Source organism: Hipposideros armiger, unplaced genomic scaffold (genome assembly GCF_001890085.2).
Source record: "Hipposideros armiger isolate ML-2016 unplaced genomic scaffold, ASM189008v1 scaffold_75, whole genome shotgun sequence".
Classification (NCBI taxonomy): Eukaryota; Metazoa; Chordata; class Mammalia; order Chiroptera; family Hipposideridae; genus Hipposideros; species Hipposideros armiger.
The window spans coordinates 836,778-861,335 of NW_017731425.1; the positions used below are offsets into that span (position 1 = coordinate 836,778).

Genomic DNA, 24,558 nt, shown 5'->3' on the forward strand with positions numbered 1-24,558 from the left:
TCCAGTTATGTTAACTGCTTAATTTATTTGGTCTGCTCAATGGCCCAGCTTGGATCCACCACTCCCAAGCTTGCTGGGGACAGCTGAGGCACAACCAGCCACACAATGCTGACCTTGCTGCTGTTGGGAGCCCAGGGCTCAACCCCACAAGCTTGCACACTCACATATACATATGGTCTATAGAGCATAGCCAGAGATGACATCTAATCCCACAACTCGTCAGGTCTATGAACAGTATTCCACATATCACCCAACAGATACAAGACGGTATTAACAGCAACCACTCTCTTGGATCACTCCCACCCGCCTCCTCCTTCCCACCCCCAGTACAACCACCACATATCACAGTAAGATCCCAAACCCATCCCCAATGTGTTAAATACGGCGCAAGCTCCCGCTTAGGAGGAGCCCAGGTGGAGGCTGCCCCCAGGGCTTTTCAGTACCCATGGCTGTGGCTCAGGAGGCTGCAGCCAGTAGCTAGCAAGCTGGACTGGCCAACAGGGGATGTAGAAGCCAGATGGCCCAGCTCAGGAAGCTGTCTCTAAGCTCTGGGACTGCCGCCACCTCTTCCTGCCCAAGTTAGTACCTGGATCAGGTATGAAGGGTGAGCAGTGGCTGCCACAAAGCCAAGAGATGGCTGAGATTCCCACTCCTCTGGTCTCATACACTGGGCCTGTGACAAGCCACACTGTCCTCCAGAACCCATCTAGCTCTATAAAGTGTCTCGGGCTTCTGACCGAGGTGCCCACCAGGGTGAGTGACAGAAGCCAGGATATGGGTTTTCTAGAGGGCAGGGCCTCTTTCTTTCCAGCCACCAGCTCCTTCCTGCACTGTGGGTGACTTCTTATTGCAGGCAGAGAGGATGCCACCCAGCAGTTCTCAGCCAATCTCTAGCAAGTTTGAGAACTAGGCAGAAGCTCCCCTCACACTGGTGTGGCATGGGAGGTGAACAGAACCCAGCCCTTCCTGCCTCTGACTCCTGGCCAGTTCCACCACAAACTAAGGGACTCTTTAAAATCGACTCCCTCAACCCCTGCCCCAGGGGAGGGTGGGACGTGGAGTAGAAGGGGAGTAGCACCACGTACATTTCACGTCCTTGGATTGCCACCTGGCCACCAGTCTTTCTCTTGTCCACACTCCCAATTGAAGTCCTCCTGTCCCCATTTAGACCAGACCTCAGAGCTGACGGGCAGGTTCACCTTGGAATCCTGCCCAGCAGGTCCAGGTCACACTGATTAGTGTAAGCAAGAGCCTCCTGGAACCCCACTGCCAGGGAGTTCCCCAGTGGTCACGAGTAACAGATCTTCCTGGCCCAGGGGCCAGGCTTTTTTTTTCTTTCTTCTTCTTCACAGCTTTCAGGCGAGTTTTGGATTTACAGACAGTAACCAGGCCCCAAAACTTGTGGAGATGCGTTCCCCTGGTGCTGCGCCTGCTCGCCTCCTGGGGAGGTAGTAGGGATGGCTTGTTCTGCTTCTAAACAAGCCGCCAATCCACAGGAAGCCCGGACTGCCCTGCCCACAGCAGGGATGGGGCGCAGAGGGGGCAATGCTGGCTGTGGAAGGCCCCCCTGCAGGGGGCTGGGCCAGGGCTAGGGGGGCGAGTCCCGGGTCAGGCCATACTGCATGTTCACAGTGTGGTCCAGCTCCTCCAGCTCTGCAGGCAGTGGGATGCCCAGCTCCCCCAGGTACAGAGAGAGGGCCTCAAAGTAGTCCTCCAGTTTTGAGAACGCCGGTCTAGAAAGAAAAGGGGTATGTTGGAGGCACGTGAAATATGGTTAGGGCCACAGGGTGGTGTGGACGGTACTCGGGCCTGTGGCTTAGTAACTTCCTAGTTGTATGACCTCGGGAAAGCCCCTGAACCTTGCACTTCTGTGGGAAATGGGGATAAGATAATGCTATTGCTACTGCATAGGGTCGCTATAAAAATCAGCATTAACACTGTGAGAAGGCTGGCTTGGCTCCAGGCAGTAGCTTAAAAAAAGAAAGTCCAGGAGAAAAAAGCTCCTCCTATGTCTTGGAGAAAATGTCATCATCAAAAGCGGGACTGGACTAAGTGCCTTTTTAAAGTTCCTTTCCAGTCCTCAGACTGTTTCCACGTCAGATGGATCTGCCTGGAAAGGGGCATTTCAGAGACGCAGCAGCTCATCCCAAGGAGAAAGCAAACACGGAGCCATTAAAAATAGCTTAGGTGTCCTGGAATCCTATTGGGTTGTCGGAAAAATCATGACGTATTTTTTCTCTTTCGTTGCAAAAATGCGTCATGATTTTTCCGACAACCCAATAAGTCTCAGGCTCACTCCCCCGCCTCCTCCATGTTTTTGCTTAAATATCTTGTCACCTTCTCAGCCTACCCTGATCACCGTTATTTCAAATTACAACTTGCACCCTAAACAATCCTCTTTCCTCAACGTTACATTTTTAAATACCATTTGTCACTTTCTTATATTCCGTATAGTTTATTTTATCTATAGTTTATCATTTTTCCTTGATAGAATGTGAGTTCCAGGAGGGCAGACACCTTTGTTTTGTTCACTGATATATCCCAAGTACTTAGGACAGTACCCAGCACATGGGAGGCACTCAGTATATATTTTTGAATGAATTAAAGACAGACATTTAGAATAACTGAAAAGGGATATTAATTTTAGCAAACAAATATTGTGTAGCTTCACATGTTTTCCTCAGGCGCTTATTCCGGTGTTACTGAGGGACTGCGGTCCTTTGGTCCATGAATATGGAGCCTCCCACCAGCCAGTCCTGATGCTACAGGGGACCTTTGGAAATAATTTTAAACTAAAGGTTATGTGCCAACTGGTTACCTTTGGGGGATGGAGCTGGGGAGCGAGACAGTGTTGAGGGGTACATTGGTTAGGAGATTATAACACTTCCTGTGCTATAAATTTTGTTGCTGTTTGAATTTGTTTTTTAAAAGAAACATGATTTTTGATAGCAGAAAAAAAACACAAAGCTTCTAGCTCTCTAACGCACAAACTTGAAAAGACCCAGGGTAACTTTGGTAACAATGAAAGCTATAACCTGAGAAGATTAAGGTAATTGTAAAAATATTTCTTCAAAGGAGAAAATTACCTAAACGAAGATGCTCACTGTAGTAAGTAATACTTATCATAAACAGAAACTGGAAAAAAACTAAACATTTACATTATGTATATTATAATATGTTCAGAGTCTCTTAATAGAACTTCAAGTAGTCAACAAAAATGATAAATAGGAAGACTGGGTAGTAACAAGGAAAATGCAGGGCAAAATATAAAACTTTCGGGCTGGCCGAGCGGCTCAGTTGGTTAAGAGCTCGTTCAAGAGTGCAAGCTCTGAGCAACAGCAGTTTGATGCCCGGCCCGAGTTGAGCTGCTGCTGAGCTGCCAACAGGCAGCTGGATGGCTCAGCTAAAAAAAAAAAATAATAATAATAATAATAATTTTAATAAATAATAATTTTAATAATAAAACTTTTCTCTCAGATCGTAACTATAAAAAATGCGTGTGTGTGGACATGGATAGGGGAATATGGAGACATGAAGACATTTATTCTGTAGAATGGTATAGGTTTGGGTGAGTTTTCTTCTGTCAAAGTTTCTTTTAATGGCTGTGTCTCTGTGTTACACCCAGGTCACTTGGTAGTATGTCCTCGTCCCCCCACTAACCCCTCACCTGGCACGTCAGAGCTGTCAGGTGCCTTCAGTAGTTGCGCTCAAGGCTTTTGCCCCCCTCCCTTCCCTGTGCCTTGGAAAGGCCTCGGGATGGCCGAAGACTGGAGCAAGCATCCCAGGACCTTGTGAGCTGGGAGAAAAGGGTGGGATACCAACCTGCTCTCGGGCTCCAGTTTGCAGCATATGGCAGCCAGGGGGAAGAAGGCTGGGGGGCAGTCTGTGGGGACAAACTTCTCCCAGAAAAGCTTCACGTTGAGGCCAAAGTCCAGTGTTCGGGGCAGGCAATCAGGATCTGCATACACCTGCCCGATGATCTGCAGGTGAGAAGACGGCTGGTCAGGAATGGTCTATGGAGGGTACAGCCATATAGTAGGGGAGAGGGATGCTGGTTCATGGACAGGAAGGATGGGCAGAAGAGGAAGATAAAAACCGAGGTCAGAGGACTGCCCCCCAACCCCATCTCTCCAAATCTTGCTAATCCAGACTTGCCTCTCAACTGAAAGTCTTGTTACTGAGGAAGGTTTAGAAGAGGCCTCACTGCAGCAGAAGCACAGTGTTCCAAATCTGGAGGCGCAGTTCCTACACATCCCACCCTGTGTGTCCCCGTGTCCCCTGCCAGAGATCAGGCTCTGTGAAGTGAGGTGCTGGGTCTGATTCATGTCTGAAACCCTTTGGTGCCAGCCTCGTGCTTTGTACACAAATTCTCAATTGATCTCTACTAAAGAAAACAATTTAAAAAAGAACCTACCTTCATTATTCCAACTGTCTCTGACTCTCTATCACTCACCACTACAGGAATTAGAGAAGACTTTGAATCTATGTGTTCGACTGAGTGCTTTAAGACAGAATGAGATAAGCTCCTAAGGGCATGAATCTTTCCAGGGCTTTGTACCCCACAGTACCTAGCACTGTGCTAGATGGGCTGGCACTTCCTAGAGTGGCTACTTCTACTTCCAGGCTGATGGCAGGGGCACCACCAGTGCCTGGAAGGAGGAGGCTGAATCTGGCCCAAGAGCTAGATGGACAGCCCCGTGAACAATCTCCTGCCTTTCCTAGTGGCGTTCCGAGTCTCACCTGCCCCTCACTGGCCATGTGACTAAGAGCAAGCCACTGCCCCTTTCTAAGCCTGTTTCCTTGCCTGAAAAAACCCTACCTTGTCCTTATCATGGGACCAATGAGACTTGAGTGTGTCAACAGATGTGTGATAAACTGTACAACCCTACACTTGTGTTGATTTCATGGCGAGTTACTCATTCTTAGGAGGAGGCCCAGTTATGAGGCAGAGCCTAGCTCCTAAGCCTGCTGCCTCGGGCCTCACGTACGTGCCAGAGCTCACCTCACAGAGAACGATCCCGAAAGAGAAGACATCCACCGTCTCATCGTAGCTCTTTCCTTGGGGAACATAGGAGAAGAGGCTGTTAGGTCTGGCCCCTTACCTGCTCTGCAGAGAATCTGGGGCTAAGCCAGGCCACAGCCAAGAACTGGGGTAGAACAAGTTCCGTGGGGATGCCCCACAGACTTCCCAGGACAGGTACCAACTGAAAACTTCCTTTCCTTAGCCCTGGGTGGGCTGCCTTGGAAAGATCTTATGGAACCACGCTGCCCATGATGAAACTGCGTGGGATAATGAAAGAGAACTGGACCAGGGTTCATCTGGACTGTGCCATTAGCCAGCTGTGTGCTCCTGAGTAAAGCACTGAACTTCTCTGGGTCTCAGATCCCAAAAAGGGTTGTCTCAGGCCACTTCTGAGGCCTCACAACCCTGTGTGTTTCAAGAGTCCCAGCCAGCATCTCTGGCTGATTTGAGCATTATCCACAAGGGGGCACCACACTTCAGTATGGAGAGAGAAAAGGCTAAAAAGCTCAAGGCAATAGCCTGAGCTCTCAGGAACCCATGGGGCACAAAAGTCAGACCTCACCCTAATCCCAGGATGGAACACTGACCTCAGGGAGGAGTTAGAGGTCCAGTCTGGTGAGGGATAACAATCAATAGCCTTCAGCTCTGGGTATTTGGCCTTGCACTTCACAGACGTCCCCTGGAGCTACCAGGGCTCTGCTGTAAGATCCACAGCCCCCACTTCCCCTTTGGGGGCATGTCCCCTCCGGGGCACCAGGACTCACCGTTCAGCATCTCAGGGGCCATCCAGTAGGGGTTTCCCACCACGGTGTAGCGCTTCTTACGGTCATTCTTGCGCAGGGTACGTTTTTTGGTGGTGGCCTTCTCCACTGGGGGCTTTTTCCTCTCCTCAACTATGAGCCGTGACAGCCCAAAGTCTGCCACCACCACAGTCTTGTCCTGGTAGGACAGGGCCAGGTCAGGACTTCATGGGGACATTTCCAAGAGAAGCCATTAAGAAGGGGAACATGGGTGTGTAGCAAAGGGGAGTCACAGCCAAAGCTCTGGCAGAGGGGGCTCAGCATTTGTTTTGTAACAGTCTGTACACAGCAGATGCCCCAGATCTGGGGGTACTCGCAGTAGAGCTGCTGGAGCCCAAAGGGGTAAGGATCTGGGACCTGGAGAGTGGAACTCAGAGGCAGGACATGGGATTTCTTTTCTTTTGTTTGTTCCCCTTCCTGCTTTATTCTCCCAAAGATTTAAGGCCATGGCTAGAACCGGGATAAGAAAAAAAAGGCAAGGTGGAAGCAGTCAGTGGGGAGCTTGGGGGAGATAAACTCTTCAAATAGTGATGGGGATGTCATGTGGAAAAGGGATTAGGATTGTTTGTTGTGGGTTCAGAAGGTGGAGCCAGGGCCAGTTAGTGGACACCCAGGAAGCCAGATTGCAAGACAATAGGAGGAATAACATTGTAACAACCGACGCCTACTGGCCAGTGGGACAAATACTAGTCCCAACCCAGTCACTGTAAATTCAGTAGCTCTGTGGCTTCAGGTGCCACAGCTGTAAAATGGAGTCCACCGTGAGCTGCTTTCCAGGACCATCATGGGCAAAACCAGGAAAATTGACAGGGCTGTATACACAGTTAAGGAACTTCCAAAGTTCATGCTAACTAAAGGATTTCAAAGGCTGCTACTGGGAGGAGGTAGAATTGTGTCTGCATGTGTCTGGGAGCCCCTAGAAGACAGAGGAGGGCATATGGTGGCAGCAGGAAAGGCAAGATAGGAGCCCTAGGCTGTATCTCTGTCTAAAGCAAGAGGGTCAGTATCCCTTGTGACAAGGAAGCCAGAAGGGCTTGCCCCGGGGAAGCCCAGAGAAGCGGGACATACCAGCTTGATGAGGCAGTTGTGTGAGTTCAGATCCCGGTGGATGATGCACATGGAGTGCAAATAAGCCTGGAACAGAAGAATGAGCTGAGGCCAGTGGCCAGTAAATCAGCCAGACGCAGGCTCTGGATTTGGGGCCATAGAGCCTGCTCTTCTCCCAGGCCATCCTCATCCAGCTTCAGAATCCAACCTGAACTCCAGAGCCCAGGCCCTCCTGCTGTCACTCTCTTGTCCAAGCCAAGGCCACCCGGGTTTCCTCTCTCTTCCTGCTAGCTCCTAAAGTCCCCAACGTACCAGGCCCAGGCCCTTGCACGTCCTCCTCCCCTCTACCCATGTACTTAGATCCAGGCCAGCTGAAGCAAGTGCCCTCAGGTGCACTGCTCCTGGTCCCTTCACCCCAGAATCTCTGGCTTCATCTATCGTGGGTCCTTTTTGCCTGCAACAGGGGAAGAAGTGACCTCTTCCTGGTCCAGCTGGCTCTGTATTCCTCATATTCCCCTCCCCCGAGACTCAGCACCCTCCTTGCTCTGTTTACACTTTGACTTCTCCCTCTTTTTTTTTTTTTTTAAAGATTTTATTGGGGAATTGGGGGGAGGGAACAGTGTTGGGGAATCGGGGAAGGAGAACAGACAAGTTGCTGTCCCCTTGTTCCTTAGTCTAGTTGTGGAGGATGTCGCTTCACTGTCCCATGTTAGTATTATCACTGTGCTCTTCCCGGGTGAGGCAGTCATTCACCGGCCATTGGACAGCTGCTCATGGTGGCTCACGGCAGCACATGCCGGCTGCCGGCCGCTCACACTGGCTGCCAGCCACTCACAGTAGCTCATGGCAGCCCACTGAAGCAGGGGCTGCAGCCTACAGTGTCACTGGCGACCCACGGCAGCCCAGCTCCCGGTCAAGCTGCCGTTCACCATTCCAGCTGCAGAGGGCACAACGTCACTGGCCCCCATGTGGGATCTGAACCGGGGCCCTGCTGCTCAGAGCTCGCGCTCCCAAGCCAATTCTTAACTAACACGCCACCCGGCCGGCCCCAAACCAATGCTTTTTTTTTTTTTTCCTTAGCTGAGCCATCCTGCCACCTGTTGGCAGCTCAGCAGCAGCTCAGCTCGGGCCGTGAATGGAATCAGCAATGCTGTTGCTCAGAGCTCGTACTCTTGAGTGAGCTTTTGGCCAACTGAGCCACTCAGCCAGCTGACTTCTCCCTTTTCTTACCTAAATGTTTCCAAACAGGTCTGTTTGCTATTTCCCTCCTCCAGGACTCCATCTCTGGCTCTTGTTACTCTCTGAAGCCACTTCACTCCTCCCCAGCCCCCTGTAATACTGCTTCTATCCCCTAGGCTCCTGGAGGTGCCCTCACACCCAGGGAGTGCTTCCTGAATCGCTGTAGCTCGTGACCAGCCCATCCCCTCCACAAAGGTTGCCCACACCTCTCCCATACTACCTGCCGAAGGCTCCTGTGTGCCTGCCTTTTCCTTCAGCCTCCTCAGTGTTAGCCCTTCTCAAAGCCATCTTCTGTTCATGTGTTGACCCCACCAACCACACGTCAGCCTCAGCAGGCACCTATCCTAGCTCTTCCCAAACCTGTTTCCCTACCATTACTGCCACCCCCAAAATGTCTGATAAAGGATGCCACCATTCTCCTAGGCACCTCAAGCCACCCAACTCTTCCTACCACCACCTCTGTTTCCTCACTGCCAACCTGACTCCACCCTATCCCTCAATCTTCTTTTCCCCAAGTCATACCTTAATTCAGAAATCTGAGATGTTTCATTGGCACCCCCCTCACCCCCCCCATCCAGGTCTCCCTGCCCTGAGTTCTCCCAATTCTGCTCCAAACTGCTGACCACACCAGACTCCTCTGCAAAAAAGTACAGCTCTGGCCATAAAACTTTCTTGCTTAAAAATCTTTTACATGTCTTCTTGGTTACCTAAATCAAGTCCAGACACTTTAGCTTAACACACAGGGGTCTTCACGTGCCCCCAGGCTAATACTGTCTTCATGGACTGCACTTTAAGAGTGATTAAAATCTCAGGACTGATTAGCCCGGGGGTTGGCAAACTGCAGCTTGCGAGCCACATGTGGCTCTTTGGATATGTTCTGTCTCAAAAGTTTGCCGACTCCTGAAACAGCCAATCCTGTCCCTCACAACAATTTAAACATTTTTGAGAGCCATAAATATATTTTTACACAGTCACCATTATGTGAATAATATCCTTTAACATTTTTATAAATGAAACTATGATAGTTTTATTTTCAATTTTACTTCAGAGCCTGCGGCTCGCAAGCCGCAATTTGCTGATCCCTGGTGGCTCTTCCGTCTCAAAAGTTTGCCAACCCATGGACTAGCCCAAGCTCCTAGCTCTGTCCCTTTTTAGCCTCAGCTTCTCATCTGGAAACCAGGGCTGTGGTGAGGAATAAACAGGCACATGCAGGTTAGTCCCTTAGCTCGTGCCTGGCACATAGAAAGCCCTCAGCAATCGTTACTCATTATTGCTGTCACTGGCAGCATTCTTTCCCAGGTAAGACTGACTCTTTCCTCCCAGGTCTCTGCTGTGGTCATCTCTTCAACCCTGGGGCCTTTCTGCCAAGAGGAACTTTTATCCAATTCTGACTCATCCTTCAGGGCTCAAGTCGAACACATTTCCCCCTTCTCAGGTTTCCTACGCAGTGAGGTTCTCTGCTTGATCCAAAGGCCCTGAGCACCTGGACAACTCTGTGACAGCAAGGCCAGGCCACCCTGTATTAGTTTGCTTCTCCAGCTTGCCTTGCTCATGCATGCCCCATTTGCCCTTGAAGATTTGGATTCTTTGAGAGTAGGGTTGTGAGCTGAGAACAGCTGTCTGGGGTCAATTGCACTGGCACAGAGAAGCTCAGTACATAGTTGCTGAATGACCCAGCATGCACATGCTGCCCAGGATGGGGTCCCTGCATTCCAATGCCTGCCTGAAATCCTTGCACCTCTCCCAGCCTCCCCACCCCCACAACCCACTGGCAAAGTTCTTGCCAAGACTCACCATTCCAGAGGCGATGCCTTTGGCAAACCTGACCTTCTGCTGCCAGGGGAACGGGTCCTGCAGGATGAGGAATGTCCATCAGAGGCTGTTGGGCCCTGTGCCACTTGTGGTCCAGGCATCATGGGTCAACGTGATCTGCCAGTAAACCCTCCCCACCTGTGCCCAGTCCCACTCATCATGGCCCTTTGTACGCAAAGCAGCGAGTCTCTCTGGCCATCGTGGTTCCAGGGTGGTGGTGACATAGGGGTCCAACTGACAACCCACCAAGGTTCTTGGGGACTATGGGGGTGGTATGCTCACCACACTGCGTACGAAGTCCTTCAGCGTGCCCCCCTCAATGTACTCTGTTAACAGGTTCAACTTCTTGTCCTTATACAGCACGCCAATGAACTTGAGCACGTTGGGGTGGTCCAGGCTGCGCATCACCTTTACCTGGGGGTGGGGGAGGCCAAGGAAGGCAGGTGGTTACTTCCTCCTATGTCTTCCTCACCTTTTCCCTCCAGGGGGTCAGCTCGACCAGTGTTACCTGCATTTCCTACCTTCTATCTTACGTGATGGAAAGAACACCTCTGCATGGATGGGAAGGCCCCACAGGCCTTGCCCTCAGGATCCTGCCTTTCTAGGAAGTGCAGGGGGGCGATATTGGAGTGGAATGGCCCAAGAGTGCACCAAAGGCCTGGAGGGCAGCACCTGCACTACAGGTGTACCCAGCTGAATTAATGGAGCAACTTGGGAGAGGTGGTAAAAACTGTGGAAATGCTCAAGGGGTGTCAGTTCTCTGGGAGGCCCCACTCCAGGCTCCCTTAGCAGGCTGTCCAGGCGGTTATTACAGTACCTAGTTGTACGAAATTGGTCTGCTTTCATGTTCATCACCCCATTATCTGTGAGTGCCTCAGAACCACACCTCATTTGTTACTGCATCCCCGGTACACAGGTGCTGTCTTTAGTACATGTTCATGGAACAAATAATAATGCTGTAATTCAGAGGGGCAGGGACATTCCTCTAGTACTTTTTTGCTCAGACTTTAAGAAATGACTCCAAACTAAGTGTCCTCTTAAAACCATGATTTAATAAGGTCTTTCCTCTTCCAACAGTGACACCAAACTCCTAACACCCCCCCACCTTCTTACCTCAGTTAGAAAAGTCTTCTGTGTTTCCTCATCACACCGAATTAATTCCTTCATGACCATCACTTTGCCTGTGGCTTTGTGTGTCACCTATAAGGAGGGTGATTGTTATGAGTGCAGAGACCAGAGGCAGTTCTGGAGAACCGTGTGAAAATCTATGCAACTGGCCATCCCATCCCCTGGAAGACACACTGAGCCGGATCAGATGGACAGAGTTCATGTGTAGAAGATATAGCACAGGGCAATGGGGGTCTCAGAAGGGAGCACACCCTCTGCCCTGGACAGCTGGCTGGGCATGCACACAGGAGAGGCCAGAAGCCAGAAAAGGGAAGTGTGGAAGGAGGCAGGAGGGGACGCTTTCAAGCCAAGCAGGGACTTTGATCATCTGACACAGGAGTGAGTCCCTTGGGTGAACAGAAGTCTGGGGACAGGAAGGTCAGTGCCACAGACATGCGCCATGGAGCTGGTGGGCCAGGGGTGAGCTCTCTAGCCCCAATGCCCCGAAAGCTGAGACACATGGCTTACCTGCTCCCCCTCCCAGCTCTCAGTAGAGGAGGAGGAGGAGAGAAAGAGAGAGAGGTTAGTTCCCAAGACTGTTCACCAAGGAGGCAGGAGCCACTCCCCTGTGTGCTCCCTGTAGTGTGCCCAGCACTGAGGCCTCTGGGCACCTAAAAACACCCACTGACTGGAGGTGGGAGGGCCATGGGCACAGCTCATCCCAACTCTGGTCTCCAGGTTCACTAAGCTCATTGCAACAGCAACGCTGCCCTGAAGTGGCCTGGGACCATCACCTGCAGACAGAAAGGAGGCCTGGTGTCCTGCAGGGTGTAGGGTGAGATCACGTGATCAGAACTCCCTGAAAGCCAGTAAGAGAGAGGTGGAGGGGCAGAGGAGCAGGGCAGCTGCTGCCTGTGCTTACCTTAATGGCCTGCCCAAAGAAGCCCTTCCCCAGGACCTCCCCGTGGATCAGGTCACATGGCCGGAAAATCTGTTGGGAGTAGCTGCTGGAACAACGGAGGGATTCTGAGCGGCTGATGTCCCGGCTGAACAGCAGGGGCTCCTTTGGGGAGCTGGGGCCGGGGGACTTGGAAATGCTATTACTGCGCCTGAAGATGAACAAAGAGGGAGGTAAGGATAGGGTGGTCCTCAGAGACCTGCCAGAAAACCCTGGGGGCAGGGACCTCAGGGCCACCCCATCCATTCCAATGTCTGTAGTTCAGGGACTATGATGTGGGAGGGGGACTCTTATATCAGACAGATGTGCCCTTCCGGGGCTGCAGACATCAGTGTAAGCGTAGTAAAAACACATTCAAAGCAGGAACCCTGAGTACTTCTCATTTGCAACAATTGACTAGATGCTACTGGCTGATAGTGCTCAGTACATGACAGCACTGTAGATGGTGCTCCATCTTCCATGTCTGCTTGATTCAAAGCACTAACTGGGTCAGAGCGGTAGCCTTCTGCCATCCAAAAAATGATCCAACAGGATTTTGGATATTCTCCACACCTTTGTACCTGTCTATATTCCCCCAACTTTAAAATCATAAGCATGTATAACTTTTATAGCAATAAACCTACTATGCTTACATTTTTAAAAGCAGCCAGTAACAGTAATGATGACTGTTAGTTACTTTGCCTCCCTGAAGGAGGGACAAGGTGGCTGAAGTCCATGGCACTGCAGGTGGACTGCAACCCCTCAACCTTCTGTCCGGGCACACTCGTTTCACTTGGGCGAGTGAAAAGGGCTTGTTCACTTGTTGCAAAGGGCTGCTCTTCTGCTCCATTTCCTGCCTAGTGTGCCCATGGAATACACCAGGTGAACTGCCCCCCCTGCATGACAGCCCTCCAGGCATCTGAAGAGCTCTCTGGCCACCCTCGCCCCATCTTCCCTTTTCCAGGCCAGGCATTCCCAGGCCTTCTCAGCCCTCTGGAGCCCTGCCTCCACCAGCTCACTCAAGCTGACTGAGGCCAAGAGGGCAGTCAGGAGTGGCAGGAGCCACCTGTGGGGAGGGCCCTAGGTCCAACAGATGCCAGCCAAGAGGGGCTTGAGTGATTCAGTCTATTTGGTCAAGAGGACAGATAAAGAACCTGATTCCTAGTGATACTAACAGCACCAAGTGCTGACTTTGTGATGGCACTGTGCTACTTTGCATCCTTTCCCACAGAGTCCTTGCATAACTGCTGAAATAGCCATCTTTATCTTACAACTCCACTTCACAAGTGCAGAAAGAGGTTAGGAGAGATGAAGTGATTTGGGGAGGGAGCTCAGCTCGAAGGCGCCATGTGGGTGTGTCTGCCTAGACAGCCAGTGCTCTGGACTCCTCCAATTCTTCGTCTCCCTACTTGGCACCTGCTACCTCCCCACAGACCTGGACAACTCTGAGGCTTCAGTTGTTGGTCCCTCAAATCTAAAATAACTTGGATTCGTCTCTTGCTTTATAGTTTTCAACATCCTGATTTATACTTCTTAATCCTATCTGTGCCCCTACTCCTGCCTGAGCCCCATGCCCCCCCCCACAGGCCATGGTGCCCTTTGGGGTCCAGTGTCACTGCCTCCTGTCCAGCTCAGGAGTTCAGTGGACAGAGGCTGACCCTCTGGTTTCTAAGGAAATCTGGCAGACAGCTGGGTCAGATCACACACAGGTCCTGGATATGAATTGTGATCTCCGTGGGGGGAGCTGGGTCAGCACAATCCTCATGGCCTGTCCCTGGCCAGCTGGTTCCCTTCCTAACTCTGCTGGCTTCCAAAAGCCAGCTCCGCCTCATCTGCGGGACGGGCATGGGACAGCATGGGTGGCACCTCAGGGAGCGTCTCCTCAGTGTCCCTTCCAGGTTTTCCTTGGTGTCCAGGGTGCTGAGGGTGTGGGGCTGTCCAGCATTCTGCATGTTGGGAGAGAGCCGTGCATCCAGCTGCAGTTGGTCCAGGTGCTGGGAGACGGGATCATGTTCAATCAAGAGCTGAAGGGTCTGGCTCGTCTGGCTAATCGCATCCTCTACCTGTGGCCAAGAGCAGTGTAAGGCTGGCTCCCATAGGCTGCCCCATCCCCGGCCACCCACCATCAGCCCAGATGATCCAAGTACAGTGTGGCCAATGCTTGGCTAATGGGGGCCTCCAGCTGCCAGTAGCCCCACAGTACACTATGCCTGGCATCCTGTCAGCTTCCCCATCTGTGAGGCCATCCCTGCTGCCTGGGAAACATGCCAGGCTGACACAGGAGTTCGCCAGTAGTCACAGGCTCAGTGGCAAGACAAGGAGATAGACTCGGGGTGGGGAAACGTAAAGACCATAGCTTGATGTCCCAGAGGATCTGTTTCATGTCCCATCCTCATAAAACAGACTGGACACACACTCTACCTCCTCCACTCGGAGTATACGGACGGGGGTCCCATTGATCTCCAGGATGCGGTCCCCCGGGTGGATGGCATTGCGGTTGTTGGGACTGATGTGCATCCGGTTGACCCTGGGCCAGACAAGAGTTGAGGTAAGGCAAACGCATCCTAAAAATGTGCCTGACCAATTTCACTTGTGCAAGGAAGGCTCACCAGGTCCCAGACCCCTACTAGCCCTCAAGGCCCAGGCCACTCACAGGGAAAGGCCACTCATTCAGTGACCTAAGCATAAAGTTGGACATCATCCTCCCCATAAGAGTTTCCTCTCTGCCCCCCAACTGTCACCATCTTGGAAAATCCTGCCTTCTCTCCATCACCATAGTTACCGATATCTCTCACCTGGATCTTGCACCAGCCTCCTACCTGGTCTCTACATCTCTAGGCTTGCTCCCCTCCCACCAAGTTCCACATCAGCAACCCTTCTAAATAGCTAACCTAGTCGAGCCACTTTGTTGCTTTAATCCCTTAAAAGTTCTGCTAAATCTTCATAATCCAGGCCCTCCATGACATAACAGCTCCATCTGTGGCTACTCCCAACCACCCAAGCTGCACCAGACACAAAGAGACTCCCACCTCTGCCCTGAACACCATTCTCTCCCGTCTTCATTTAACAGGCTTTAGGGCAGACCTCACCTCTTCCTGACTTCCCCAACCCTAGTACCTCTCACCTGTACTGCAAACACCCAGTGCCCAGCACACAGTAAGTGCACAATCATGATTTACAGGGCTGGCAGCCACGGGTGCCTCGTTACTGGTACTGAGATGGACACAGACTCTTTCCCCGTTTGGCCTCTGGCCTGGATCTAGGATGGAATCTTAATCTCTTTCTCCTCCTTCCTCTGTTCATTCATGCACTCAACCAATAAAACAAGAATCAACGAACACCTACTGGGTGCCAGTCACTGTTCCAGGCCCAGGGCACGCAGTACTAAACAAGACTGAGTTTCAGAAGGAACTTGTGGGGAGGTCAGATGATAAACAAACCAATACACATAACCAAGCCAGATAATTTCAAAGAGCAACCATGATCTGAAACTTGACACGTGAAAGGTAAGCAGTTCGGCATTAAGTATCTGGTGGGAAGCAGCATAGAAAGAGAACAGTTAAGTGCCAAGGCCTAGGTGTGGTTACAGCATAGTGAGCTCCAGAAGAAAGATATGAGATGAGGATAAAGGGAGCTCTGTGTAACTTTGGAGTTCTGAGCCCCTTGAGGCCCATCTACGGACTCTGCTCAAGAACCCCTGCTCCAGAGTTCTCAAGATACTTACTCTTTTACTTGCACGGTGGTGGCGTAGTTGGAGCAGGCACTCTCCACAGACACAGAGAAGCCCCGCCTGCCCTCGGTGGTGGCTGGCATGGAGATGTGTGTGACGGAGTAGGGCAGATGGTCCTGAACAGACTCCGTAGAGAGCCTCTCAAACATGGGTGCCAGCACCACCTCGTTGTGGCACTTCCCACTGGGGAGAGGAGCATACAGGGGGCTAAGATCATGGAGCCCCACCTGGAAGCCCTCAGCACCCACTATATCTATGGCTTTAAGTACAGTACCCATAATGCCATTCTCACTGTCCTTGCCACAATCCAGCTGGCTGCTCAGAATGAGGAACCTGGGTTCTCTGGGGCGGGCTGGGACTGGGGGTGAGATGGCCTGGGTTCTCTTTGCCCTGCCCTTGACTCAGTGAGAACCCAGACCCCTCCCCCTTTCTGGGCCTCAGGCTGACTTCTGTCAACCAAGGCAGTTGGACTGAGTGAACTCTAAGGGGCCTTAGACTTTAATGTTCTAGGATTGTTGTCTGAGAAGGATCTTTCCAGCCATTCTTTCCCTCTGGGAGGATCTCAGGGCAGTGTTGTTATTCTCCCAGTAGGTAAGAACAGAGGCCAGAGGGATGTTAATCGTTTCGCTTACAGGTTACAGAGCTGGTTAAGAGCATTGCTGTGATAGGAATGCAGTGCTCTGATACCCCAGTAGTCCTGCCCAACTCATGCTGCCCCTGTCACTCACTCTCTCTCAGTTGCTCTTGTATGGAAAGGAGGATGGACACAAAGCCACCATCTTACCAGTAGAGGGTGGCATGCTGCACCAGGGCATATGCATCCCCATCCTCGATGATCACCTTGCAGCTCATACAGGCAAAGCACTCTGGATGAAACTTGAACTCCCCGGCCACCTGTGAGCAGGTGGGGAGAAGGATGGACAAAGAAAGTGAGTCGTCACTGTTGCTGGAGTGAGGGTAGGGGTGAGTGAGTGACCTCCGATCAAGGATCTACAGACCTGAGCATCATATACCTTTGCACTTCCTGCCCTAGAGCTTCCAGAGGAAGTGTCAGGTTGGTGCCTCCCTATCATTTCTGAGGTTGCAAAAAACTGTTTTGGTCTCAGCCATGAGAACAAGTCCCCAGAAGTAATCACCGCCTCAGAAAGGCACACAGGGCTGGCAAGCCCATGGCTGGGCTTGAAGCCCTTTGTCTACAGCAGGTAAGGGAGGCAGAACCTCTCTCTGCCCCCTTCCAGAATCTCCCTTTCTGATTCCCTGAACACAACTTAGGTTTATCCTCTAATCTACCTGTAACACTTTCCTTTAAGGCCTTCATCCCATTGTACTGGGTCTCCTCCCTACCTGCTTACCCATCCACGCCCAACATCGGATTGTTAGGCCTTTGAGGGAAGGTCTTATCTGGCACTTAATAGGTGCTCAGCGAATATCTTTTATTTTTACTTATTTATTTATTTATTTATTTATTTATTTATTTATTTATTAGCTGAGCCATCCTGCCACCTGTTGGCAGCTCAGTGGCAGCTCAGCTCGGGCCCATGTGGGAATCAAACTGATGACCCTGTTGCTCAGAGCCCGCACTCTTGAGCAAGTTCTTAACCAACTGAGCTACTTGGCCAGCCCTTATGGAATATCTTTTAAATGATTAAATAAAAGGGAAAGCACTTGGCAGATGGGAAGATCAGAAGATGCATGGCCATAGGGAACTAGAGACACTTTCAATGGACTCTGATGACCAAGAGGGGCAGAGATGGAGGAACTCACTCACCATGACGGGCCCTGTCATCGGCAGAGAGCAGCCATGGCAGAACTCCCCAAACTTCCCCCAGTAGTCCTTGTGGCAGTAGAGCTTGCCATCTTTCTCATAGTACCAGTTGGTGAGGGGCTCCTGGCATTCTGAACACCTGAAAGGCAAGATAAGAAGAAATTTCCTGGATCTTTAGAATTCAGATATTTCTGGGATCCAGTGTTTCTTAACCTCCTTTGGGTCTCGAAGCTCTTTGATAATCTGGTAAGAGTCAAGCCTCTTCCAGAAAAATGCATAAAGGAAAAGGTGCATATAATTTAGGTAGGGGGTATGCGTGTGTTAAGAATTGAAGCCTAGGGCCGGCTGAGTGGCGCGATGGTTAAGAACAGGCTTGGGATGCCAGAGGGCCCCGGTTCGGATCCCACAAATGAGGGCCAGTGACACTGCCCTCTACAGCTAAGATGCTGAACAACAGCTCAACCTGGAGCTGGGCTGCTGTGAGAGTCGCCGGCAACAGCATAGGCTGCAGCCCCTGCTGCAGTGGGTTGCCATGGGCTACCGTGTGTAGCCAGCAGCCAGCGCGATCGGCCAGCAGCCGCAGTGAGCGGCCGTCCAGAAGCCAGCGACTGATCTGCCTCGCCCGGGGAAGAGCGCAATGATGGCGCCAACTTGGGCCAGTGAAGCAACGTCCTCCACAACTAGACTGAAGAACAAAACGACAGCAACTTGTCTGTTCCCCTTCCCCCAATTCCCCAATAAAAATTAAAAAAAAAAAATTGAAGCCTAATTATGGCCTCAGTTAAGAACCTCTGGTCTAGAGAGATATCTTGAACCAAAGAAGTTTATTCACTTCCACTCTTAAAAATGTACCCTTCACCAACGGCATTACTGATGAAGCATTCTTTCCCCCAAATACTTAAGCATAAAGAAACAATCAGGCAAATCCAGAATGTGGGTCATTCAATAAGACAGCTGGTCTTGACTCTTCTAAAATGTTAATGTCATGGGGGTTGGGGGAGAGGAAGGCAGAGAGATTAAACAAGCCTAGAGACATAGCAACTAAATCCAGCAACTAAACCTTGGATTCGATACTGGATTGGAAAAGATAACAGCCATGAATGACATTTTTGGAAAAACTGAGGAAATCTGAATTTGGACTATACATTAGAGTATATTGTGACAGTGTCAATTTTCTTAGATGTGATAACAGTACTTTGATTATATAGAAGAATTCTTAGAACATATTCAAGTAATTAAGGGTGAAAGTCAAGATACCTACACTTTACTTTTAAACAGTTCAGCAAAAAAAAAAAAAAATACATTGTGTGTATGTCTGTAGAGACATAAAGTGGCTTAAAGTTAACAAATGATGAATTTAGGTGAAGGGCATATGGGTGTTCTTTGAACTATTATTTCCACTTTTCTATATATTTGGAAAATTTCAAATCATTGGGCGGGGTGAACCAAAACTCCATTAGCACTGTGCATGATATACATGTTAGATCCACAGCAACTTTCTCTCCAGTCACCTGGTTGTGACGCTCCACCTCTCAGTGAGGTCAGGCGTGTTCTCAGGCCGTGTCTGCACAGATGAGCTCCTCCTCTTTCCAAGCCTCCCAGCACCCAGACTAAGAGCTCCCTGCCCTGCTGAAACCGTGCCACCTCTCCTTCTAGTTAACAGACTCTCTATTCTTGTCAAGGGCTCACACCACCCATATTGGCCACATCTTTGCTTCTGAGACAGAGTGGAGCTGCCTCTTGGTTTGAATCCTGACCCTGCCACTTACTAGTTATGTCATCTTGGGCAAGTGATTTCACTTCTCTGACCCAGTTTCCTCATCTGTAAAATGGACTACTGTGAAAGTGGAATCATTTGTATTAAAGTATACATAGTTCATATAGAAGACCTAGTACAGTGGGAACTCAGTGTTAACTATTGGGTTGTCGGAAAAGTCTTGATGTAGTTTTTCTACGTTTTTCGTTGCAAAAATGCGTCATGACTTTTCCGACAACCCAATATTAAATAAAGATGATGAAAATGGTAGCCCACATTATTGGCCACTTACTGCCACTAGCTGGGTAGCTTTGTTCAAGTTCATTGGAGCTACATGCTCTTGGACAAGTCCCTTTCCCTCTCTGGGTTCAGTTTCCCAACTTGCAAAATGAGGGGATTAGACTGACAACACCCTCAATTCTGTGCCTATTGATGTTTTCCCCTAGATGACCCAACATTCAGATCTCAGCACCACTACTTACCATCTAAGTGGTCTGAGGCCAGCTGCTTCACCTCTATTTGTGAAACAGCAACATCACCACCTACTTGTGGGGTAAAATTAAATGAGGTTCTGAATAGCTGTGAGGTGCCCAGCAGAGCCAGCACTAGAAGCAGAGGCTTTCCTTCTTGTCTCCCACCTTCTGACTTAAAGCTCTTGGGTGCCTGGTCTTTCTTCTTCACTAGATTGTGAGCTCCCTAAAGATGAGAACAGTGTCCCATTAGTCTTGGTGGAATCAGCACCTAGCAAAAGGCCTGGCAGAGTAAGCCCTTAGCAAATGTTTCCAAACTGAAAATGGTGGGAGTGGCAAGAACCAGCAGTCCAGGTGGCAGCAAAAGGGTTCTGTGGCTCATGGTCACCGGGTCCTGTCCTGTCTGCAAGTGGAGAAATCCTGGTACAGACGTATTTGTACCCAACTGCAGACCTGGGGCCTATTACGTCCTTGCAATGGTATGTGCGCTGTAGGGCACAGGAGCACCAGAACATGTCCTCCTTTCCATTGCCAATATCCTGCGTTTGTTTGCTGCAAATGCCCTGGCCAGGCCCAGGAGAGGGAGTGGGGAGAAAAACGAGTGTCAGCATGTAGGAGAGTCACGCCAGCCTGCTGGGAAGAACACCTGGCTGGAGAGTCACATCACCAATGCACACATCTGTGTCAAGGGATGCCTTGGAAGGGCACGGCCAGAAACCAGCCAAAGTTGGTCGCCACAGGTATGTGTGAAGAACAGGAAGGTGAATGGCTGACAGGAGGGCTATGGGTCTCCAAGCTGTTTTGCTACAGAACACAGCTGGTTCTTAGGCCACTGGAGAAGGTGCCACGGTACACATACAGTCCTAGCTTAGGTATTAACAGCTACTGTTACCTGTTGTTACTTGACCGCCAACCATATTCCAGGCATTCTAGGAGGTGTCTTACTTATACACTTATTTCTAATCCTGACCACACCCTGCAAGGTGATAGGATTACCCCGTTTTCTAAACTAGAAGACTGAAGCAGAGTCAAGTCACTTCTGCAATGTTGCCTAATACCTGATGGAGCTGGAATCTGAACCTGTGTGTACTTGGCTATGAAGCCATTTCCACTGTGCTACATGAACCGCATAAGGAGGCAAGCACATCTGCTAAGCTGGGCTTCAGGATTCGCATCTGAATAAGGAGGCTGGAGCCCTGAGAGCTCAAGTCTCCTGAGTGTTACATTTCGTGAGGTTTTACCTTAAGCCCAAGTACCAAATGTTAAATGGCAAGATCTTCTTCCTTTATTTATTCTACATCATTCTGTTTCCCCAGCAGTCTCTGACCTTTTAAGAATCCAAAACACTCTGAAAATGTAAGGTGCTACTCAAAAAATAAAATCCCACCTCCGATTCACTGAGGCCCTGGCCACAATGTGTTCTTCTCAAAGACAAGGATTTTCCAGGTTTCAATTTTTGAAAATTTCAAGCAAGAGTCAAAGTTTGCCCTGGGCATCCAGCTTGGATGTGGTGGAACCCTGAACCCAGGGCCAAGGCATCAGTCGTGACACTCTTCTGAGCAGCCAGAGTGAACAGCTGAAACCCTCCAGCCAGAGGAGTCCACTGAGAGACTCACATGCACTGAAGACGACCTCCAAAACCCCTCTTCCAAAGCACTACAGAGTGTCTGGGTAGCTACAAAGCGAACCGAACCCTGGCAGTCTGTTCGGTGGGCAGCTCAGATTTAAACTGATGTCTTCTGAGTCAGCAAAGAACACACAGGTTTTCAAAAAAAGATAATCAGTTGAGATTCTCACAAATAACTCTTTTAAGACCCAGGTCCATGTTCCTTCTCTGCCATTTACTATGTATCACCTAGAGCCAGTTAACGTCAGGATTCTGAGCCTCCGTTTCCTTATTTGTACACTGGTGATGATAAAATCTCATGGGGCTAAGAGAGTTAGATTATGCACAAATGCCTAGCATGATGTGTGGCTTAGTAAGTGTCCATTTTCCTCCCTCTCCTCTTTAACTTGAGAAAACCAAGGGCAAAAGGAGACAGACTCCTTTTCCTTCCACGCCCAAGCAATGTGGACCTGCTTCTTGGCCCAGAGACAAACAGATTTCTGGGAGTAGAAAAGGTCCTAAAATGAATTATTTATCTAATCACTTAGAAAATCAATAGACCCTAATCAATTCCTATCAATTAGGAAACAGTTACCATGCATCTTGGATGTGCAAGACCAAACAGGCAAGGTACTATTGGGCGGGGTGACACCACGTGAGATAAGATAAGAGACCCAGCCCTCCCTCACCCGCAGATTCTTCAGGATAAATGTTAACAGGTACATTTTCAACCTTATGCGGTAATGGAATCAAACAGTCACTGTTACAGTGGATTTATGCAGGTTAAAGCACAAGCCCTCCCCAAGTCCTGGTAAAGGCCTGGCTGACGCTCGCCCTGGGCGTGTCATGACCGGGATGGGATGCCAACTCTCCCCCAGGGTCCAGAGGGGCAGATAGAACAGGGGCTGAAAGACCCTGGTCCATCCCAGTCTTCCACCACCAAAGATCCCATTATTACTCCTCCTTCCTGCGGACCCTGTACATTGAAAGAGGCTTTCAATTAAGCTCTGATTATTACGGAATATGTTATCTTGTTTTTAAAAATTAACCAAACACATCATGAGCTTCTGGTTAACAAGAAATAGGTATTACCAGAGCACACTGATTCAGTTCCAAACAAGAGCCAAGAAGCCTATGCAGTTTCAAGTAACTTGTGCAGCTGCACTGCTGTTAAGGGAAGAGCCTCCGTTATGGGGGGGAAAATGGAAAAGAGGTTGTGTGTCTCCGAGGAGCCTCATGAGTTGCAGAGCTGGGAACCATTCACCTGATCCAAGACCTTCATTTTTCAGATGAGGAGGAAAAGAGTCCCAGAAGACCTAAGGCAGCTGCCAAAAGTTACTGCTGAGCTGGGCAGGGTTAAGAATAACTTTTCCCTTTAAACATGGGTTGCTTTAGACTACAAAGATGCACTTGTTTTCTTCCAGAGACAGCGTGTAAACCAAACCCATTAAGTCAATGTCAGACATTAAGGGAAACTCTATAAAAAGAAAAACGCTTTAAAGATGTCGAAAAACGCTTTAAAGATGTCAGATAAAAGTCACACCTTGGGGGCCGGCCGAGTGGAGCGATGGTTAAGAACTGGCTTGGGATGCCAGAGGGCCCCGGTTCGGATCCCACATATGAGGGCCAGTGACACTGCCCTCCACAGCTGAGATGCTGAACAACAGCTCAACCTGGAGCTGGGCTGCCATGAGTCGCCGGCAACGGCGTGGGCTGCAGTCCCTGTGGCAGTGGATTGCCATGGGCTACCGTGTGTGGCCAGCAGCCAGCGTGAGCGGCCAGAGAGCAGCCGTCCAGAAGCCGGCGACTGATCTGCCTCGCCCGGGAAGAGCGCAATGATGGTGCCAACTTGGGCCAGTGAAGCAACATCCTCCACAACTAGACTGAAGAACAAAAGGACAGCAACTTGTCTGTTCCCCTTTCCCCAATTCCCTAGCACTGTTCCCATCCCCCCAATTCCCCAATAAAAATCTTAAAAAAAAAAAAGTCACACCTTAATTTACCTCTTGGAAATTCCAATTTGAGGTGTTTTCTTATTGGGAGCGCACCTGTAATTGCATCTCAGCCCTGACATGAGTGGCCCTGGCAGAGGAAGCCAGTGCACGCTGCTGAGCACGGCCAGCCAGGCAGGGGTGTACAGGGCAGAGAAATGGCGTTCTTCCTTCCCGGCTCCCTCTTCCCTCCCTTGCTGCTGTCACACCTGATCATGTCACCATGAAATCTGATTGTATCACTTTCCTTACAAGCACAGCTTCAGAACTCCTGTGGACTGCGTGTAGTCCCCCAGAAGCCTGGGGTCAAGGACTTCATTTGTTCCACAGAATCTGGCAAGGGTCGTGTTCAGGATCCCAGGAAGCTCAGCCCCTGGGCTCTGCAGAGGAGGAAACTGAGGCCCAGCAGGGGATAGGCACCTGGTCAGAGAGCAGCCCATGAGGACACCCTGTAATAAAGGAGGGGGTTGATGGGGGAAACAGCTTTCTGACCAGGCAGTGACAGTGGTGATCGATTAGATTGATACCTGGGAGAGCATAGGGTCTGGGTGGTCCCTCCAGTGGGACAGAGCCCAGTGTGCCTGCTATCTCTTCAGAAGTGGCTTCAGGAATGTGGCCTCCCATTTGGGGGAGGGGAGAGGGTTTAGGGTGAGTGAGTCAGTCAGTAGCCTCCTGACTCCAGCTGGGCAAACAGAGCTGAGGGTGGGGGGTTGGTTGTCAGGTTCCCCAGAGGCACAGGGGCAGAACAAGACCAAGGACAAGAAGACCAGGGCACCACTGGTGGCCTGGTCTTCAAAGGTCCAGGTTAAGAGCTCATGATCTGCTGTAGCTCCGGAGAAGTTTGGTCCTGCCCCCAGAGATTAAAAGGGGCACAGCATTCCTGGCTCTTGAGGGAACAACCCCTCCCCCAAACTGCCTTTCTAGGATTAAGAGTAAGAGGGATTAATGAGGTCCTGGTTTAAACTAGTGGCTACTTCCAACTTCAAACACTTGGCATCTCGATTCCACATGGTAAAACCTGCCTCCTAAACTCAAGATCAATTCCCATTGGCTCTTCAGAAGAGAATCTTTGCCATGCCTTCATAAACCAGACAAGCTCTAGGGGTCCTTTTCCTGCCTTCTCTGATGGGAGAGAAAATCCAAAGCTAGGGCACCCCTGGGGGAGGTACAGCTTTCTGAGGGATGAGAGAAACTCAGGAAGACAGAAACGTTAACCAGAGAGACCCCACGTGTTTAACTGTTAAATCTGGCTGCCTCACCTGAAAAAGGAGGATA

The 24,558-nt window shown here is 50.3% G+C and overlaps 1 protein-coding gene across 6 annotated transcripts in view; it reads right to left on the reverse strand.

The window, feature by feature from the left end:
* Positions 1-24,558, reverse strand: part of LIMK2 (LIM domain kinase 2) — a 64,559-nt gene continuing 40,001 nt past the window's right edge. For 3 of the 6 annotated variants that reach the window (XM_019643210.1, XM_019643213.1, XM_019643211.1), the window contains 15 exons: positions 17,464-17,599; positions 16,480-16,589; positions 15,690-15,878; positions 14,387-14,492; positions 13,832-14,028; positions 11,951-12,137; positions 11,557-11,574; positions 11,035-11,121; positions 10,204-10,335; positions 9,904-9,960; positions 6,892-6,957; positions 5,788-5,962; positions 5,003-5,058; positions 3,823-3,980; positions 1-1,733 (listed from right to left, as the gene is read on the reverse strand). In XM_019643210.1, coding sequence (XP_019498755.1) covers positions 1,589-1,733; positions 3,823-3,980; positions 5,003-5,058; positions 5,788-5,962; positions 6,892-6,957; positions 9,904-9,960; positions 10,204-10,335; positions 11,035-11,121; positions 11,557-11,574; positions 11,951-12,137; positions 13,832-14,028; positions 14,387-14,492; positions 15,690-15,878; positions 16,480-16,589; positions 17,464-17,599 — 1,819 coding nt within the window. In that variant the 3' untranslated portion in view covers positions 1-1,588. Of the gene's footprint in view, positions 1,734-3,822; positions 3,981-5,002; positions 5,059-5,787; positions 5,963-6,891; positions 6,958-9,903; positions 9,961-10,203; positions 10,336-11,034; positions 11,122-11,556; positions 11,575-11,950; positions 12,138-13,831; positions 14,029-14,386; positions 14,493-15,689; positions 15,879-16,479; positions 16,590-17,463; positions 17,600-19,698; positions 19,894-24,558 lie in introns of those variants that run through there. The other 3 variants (XM_019643212.1, XM_019643215.1, XM_019643216.1) reach the window with 2 other exon arrangements.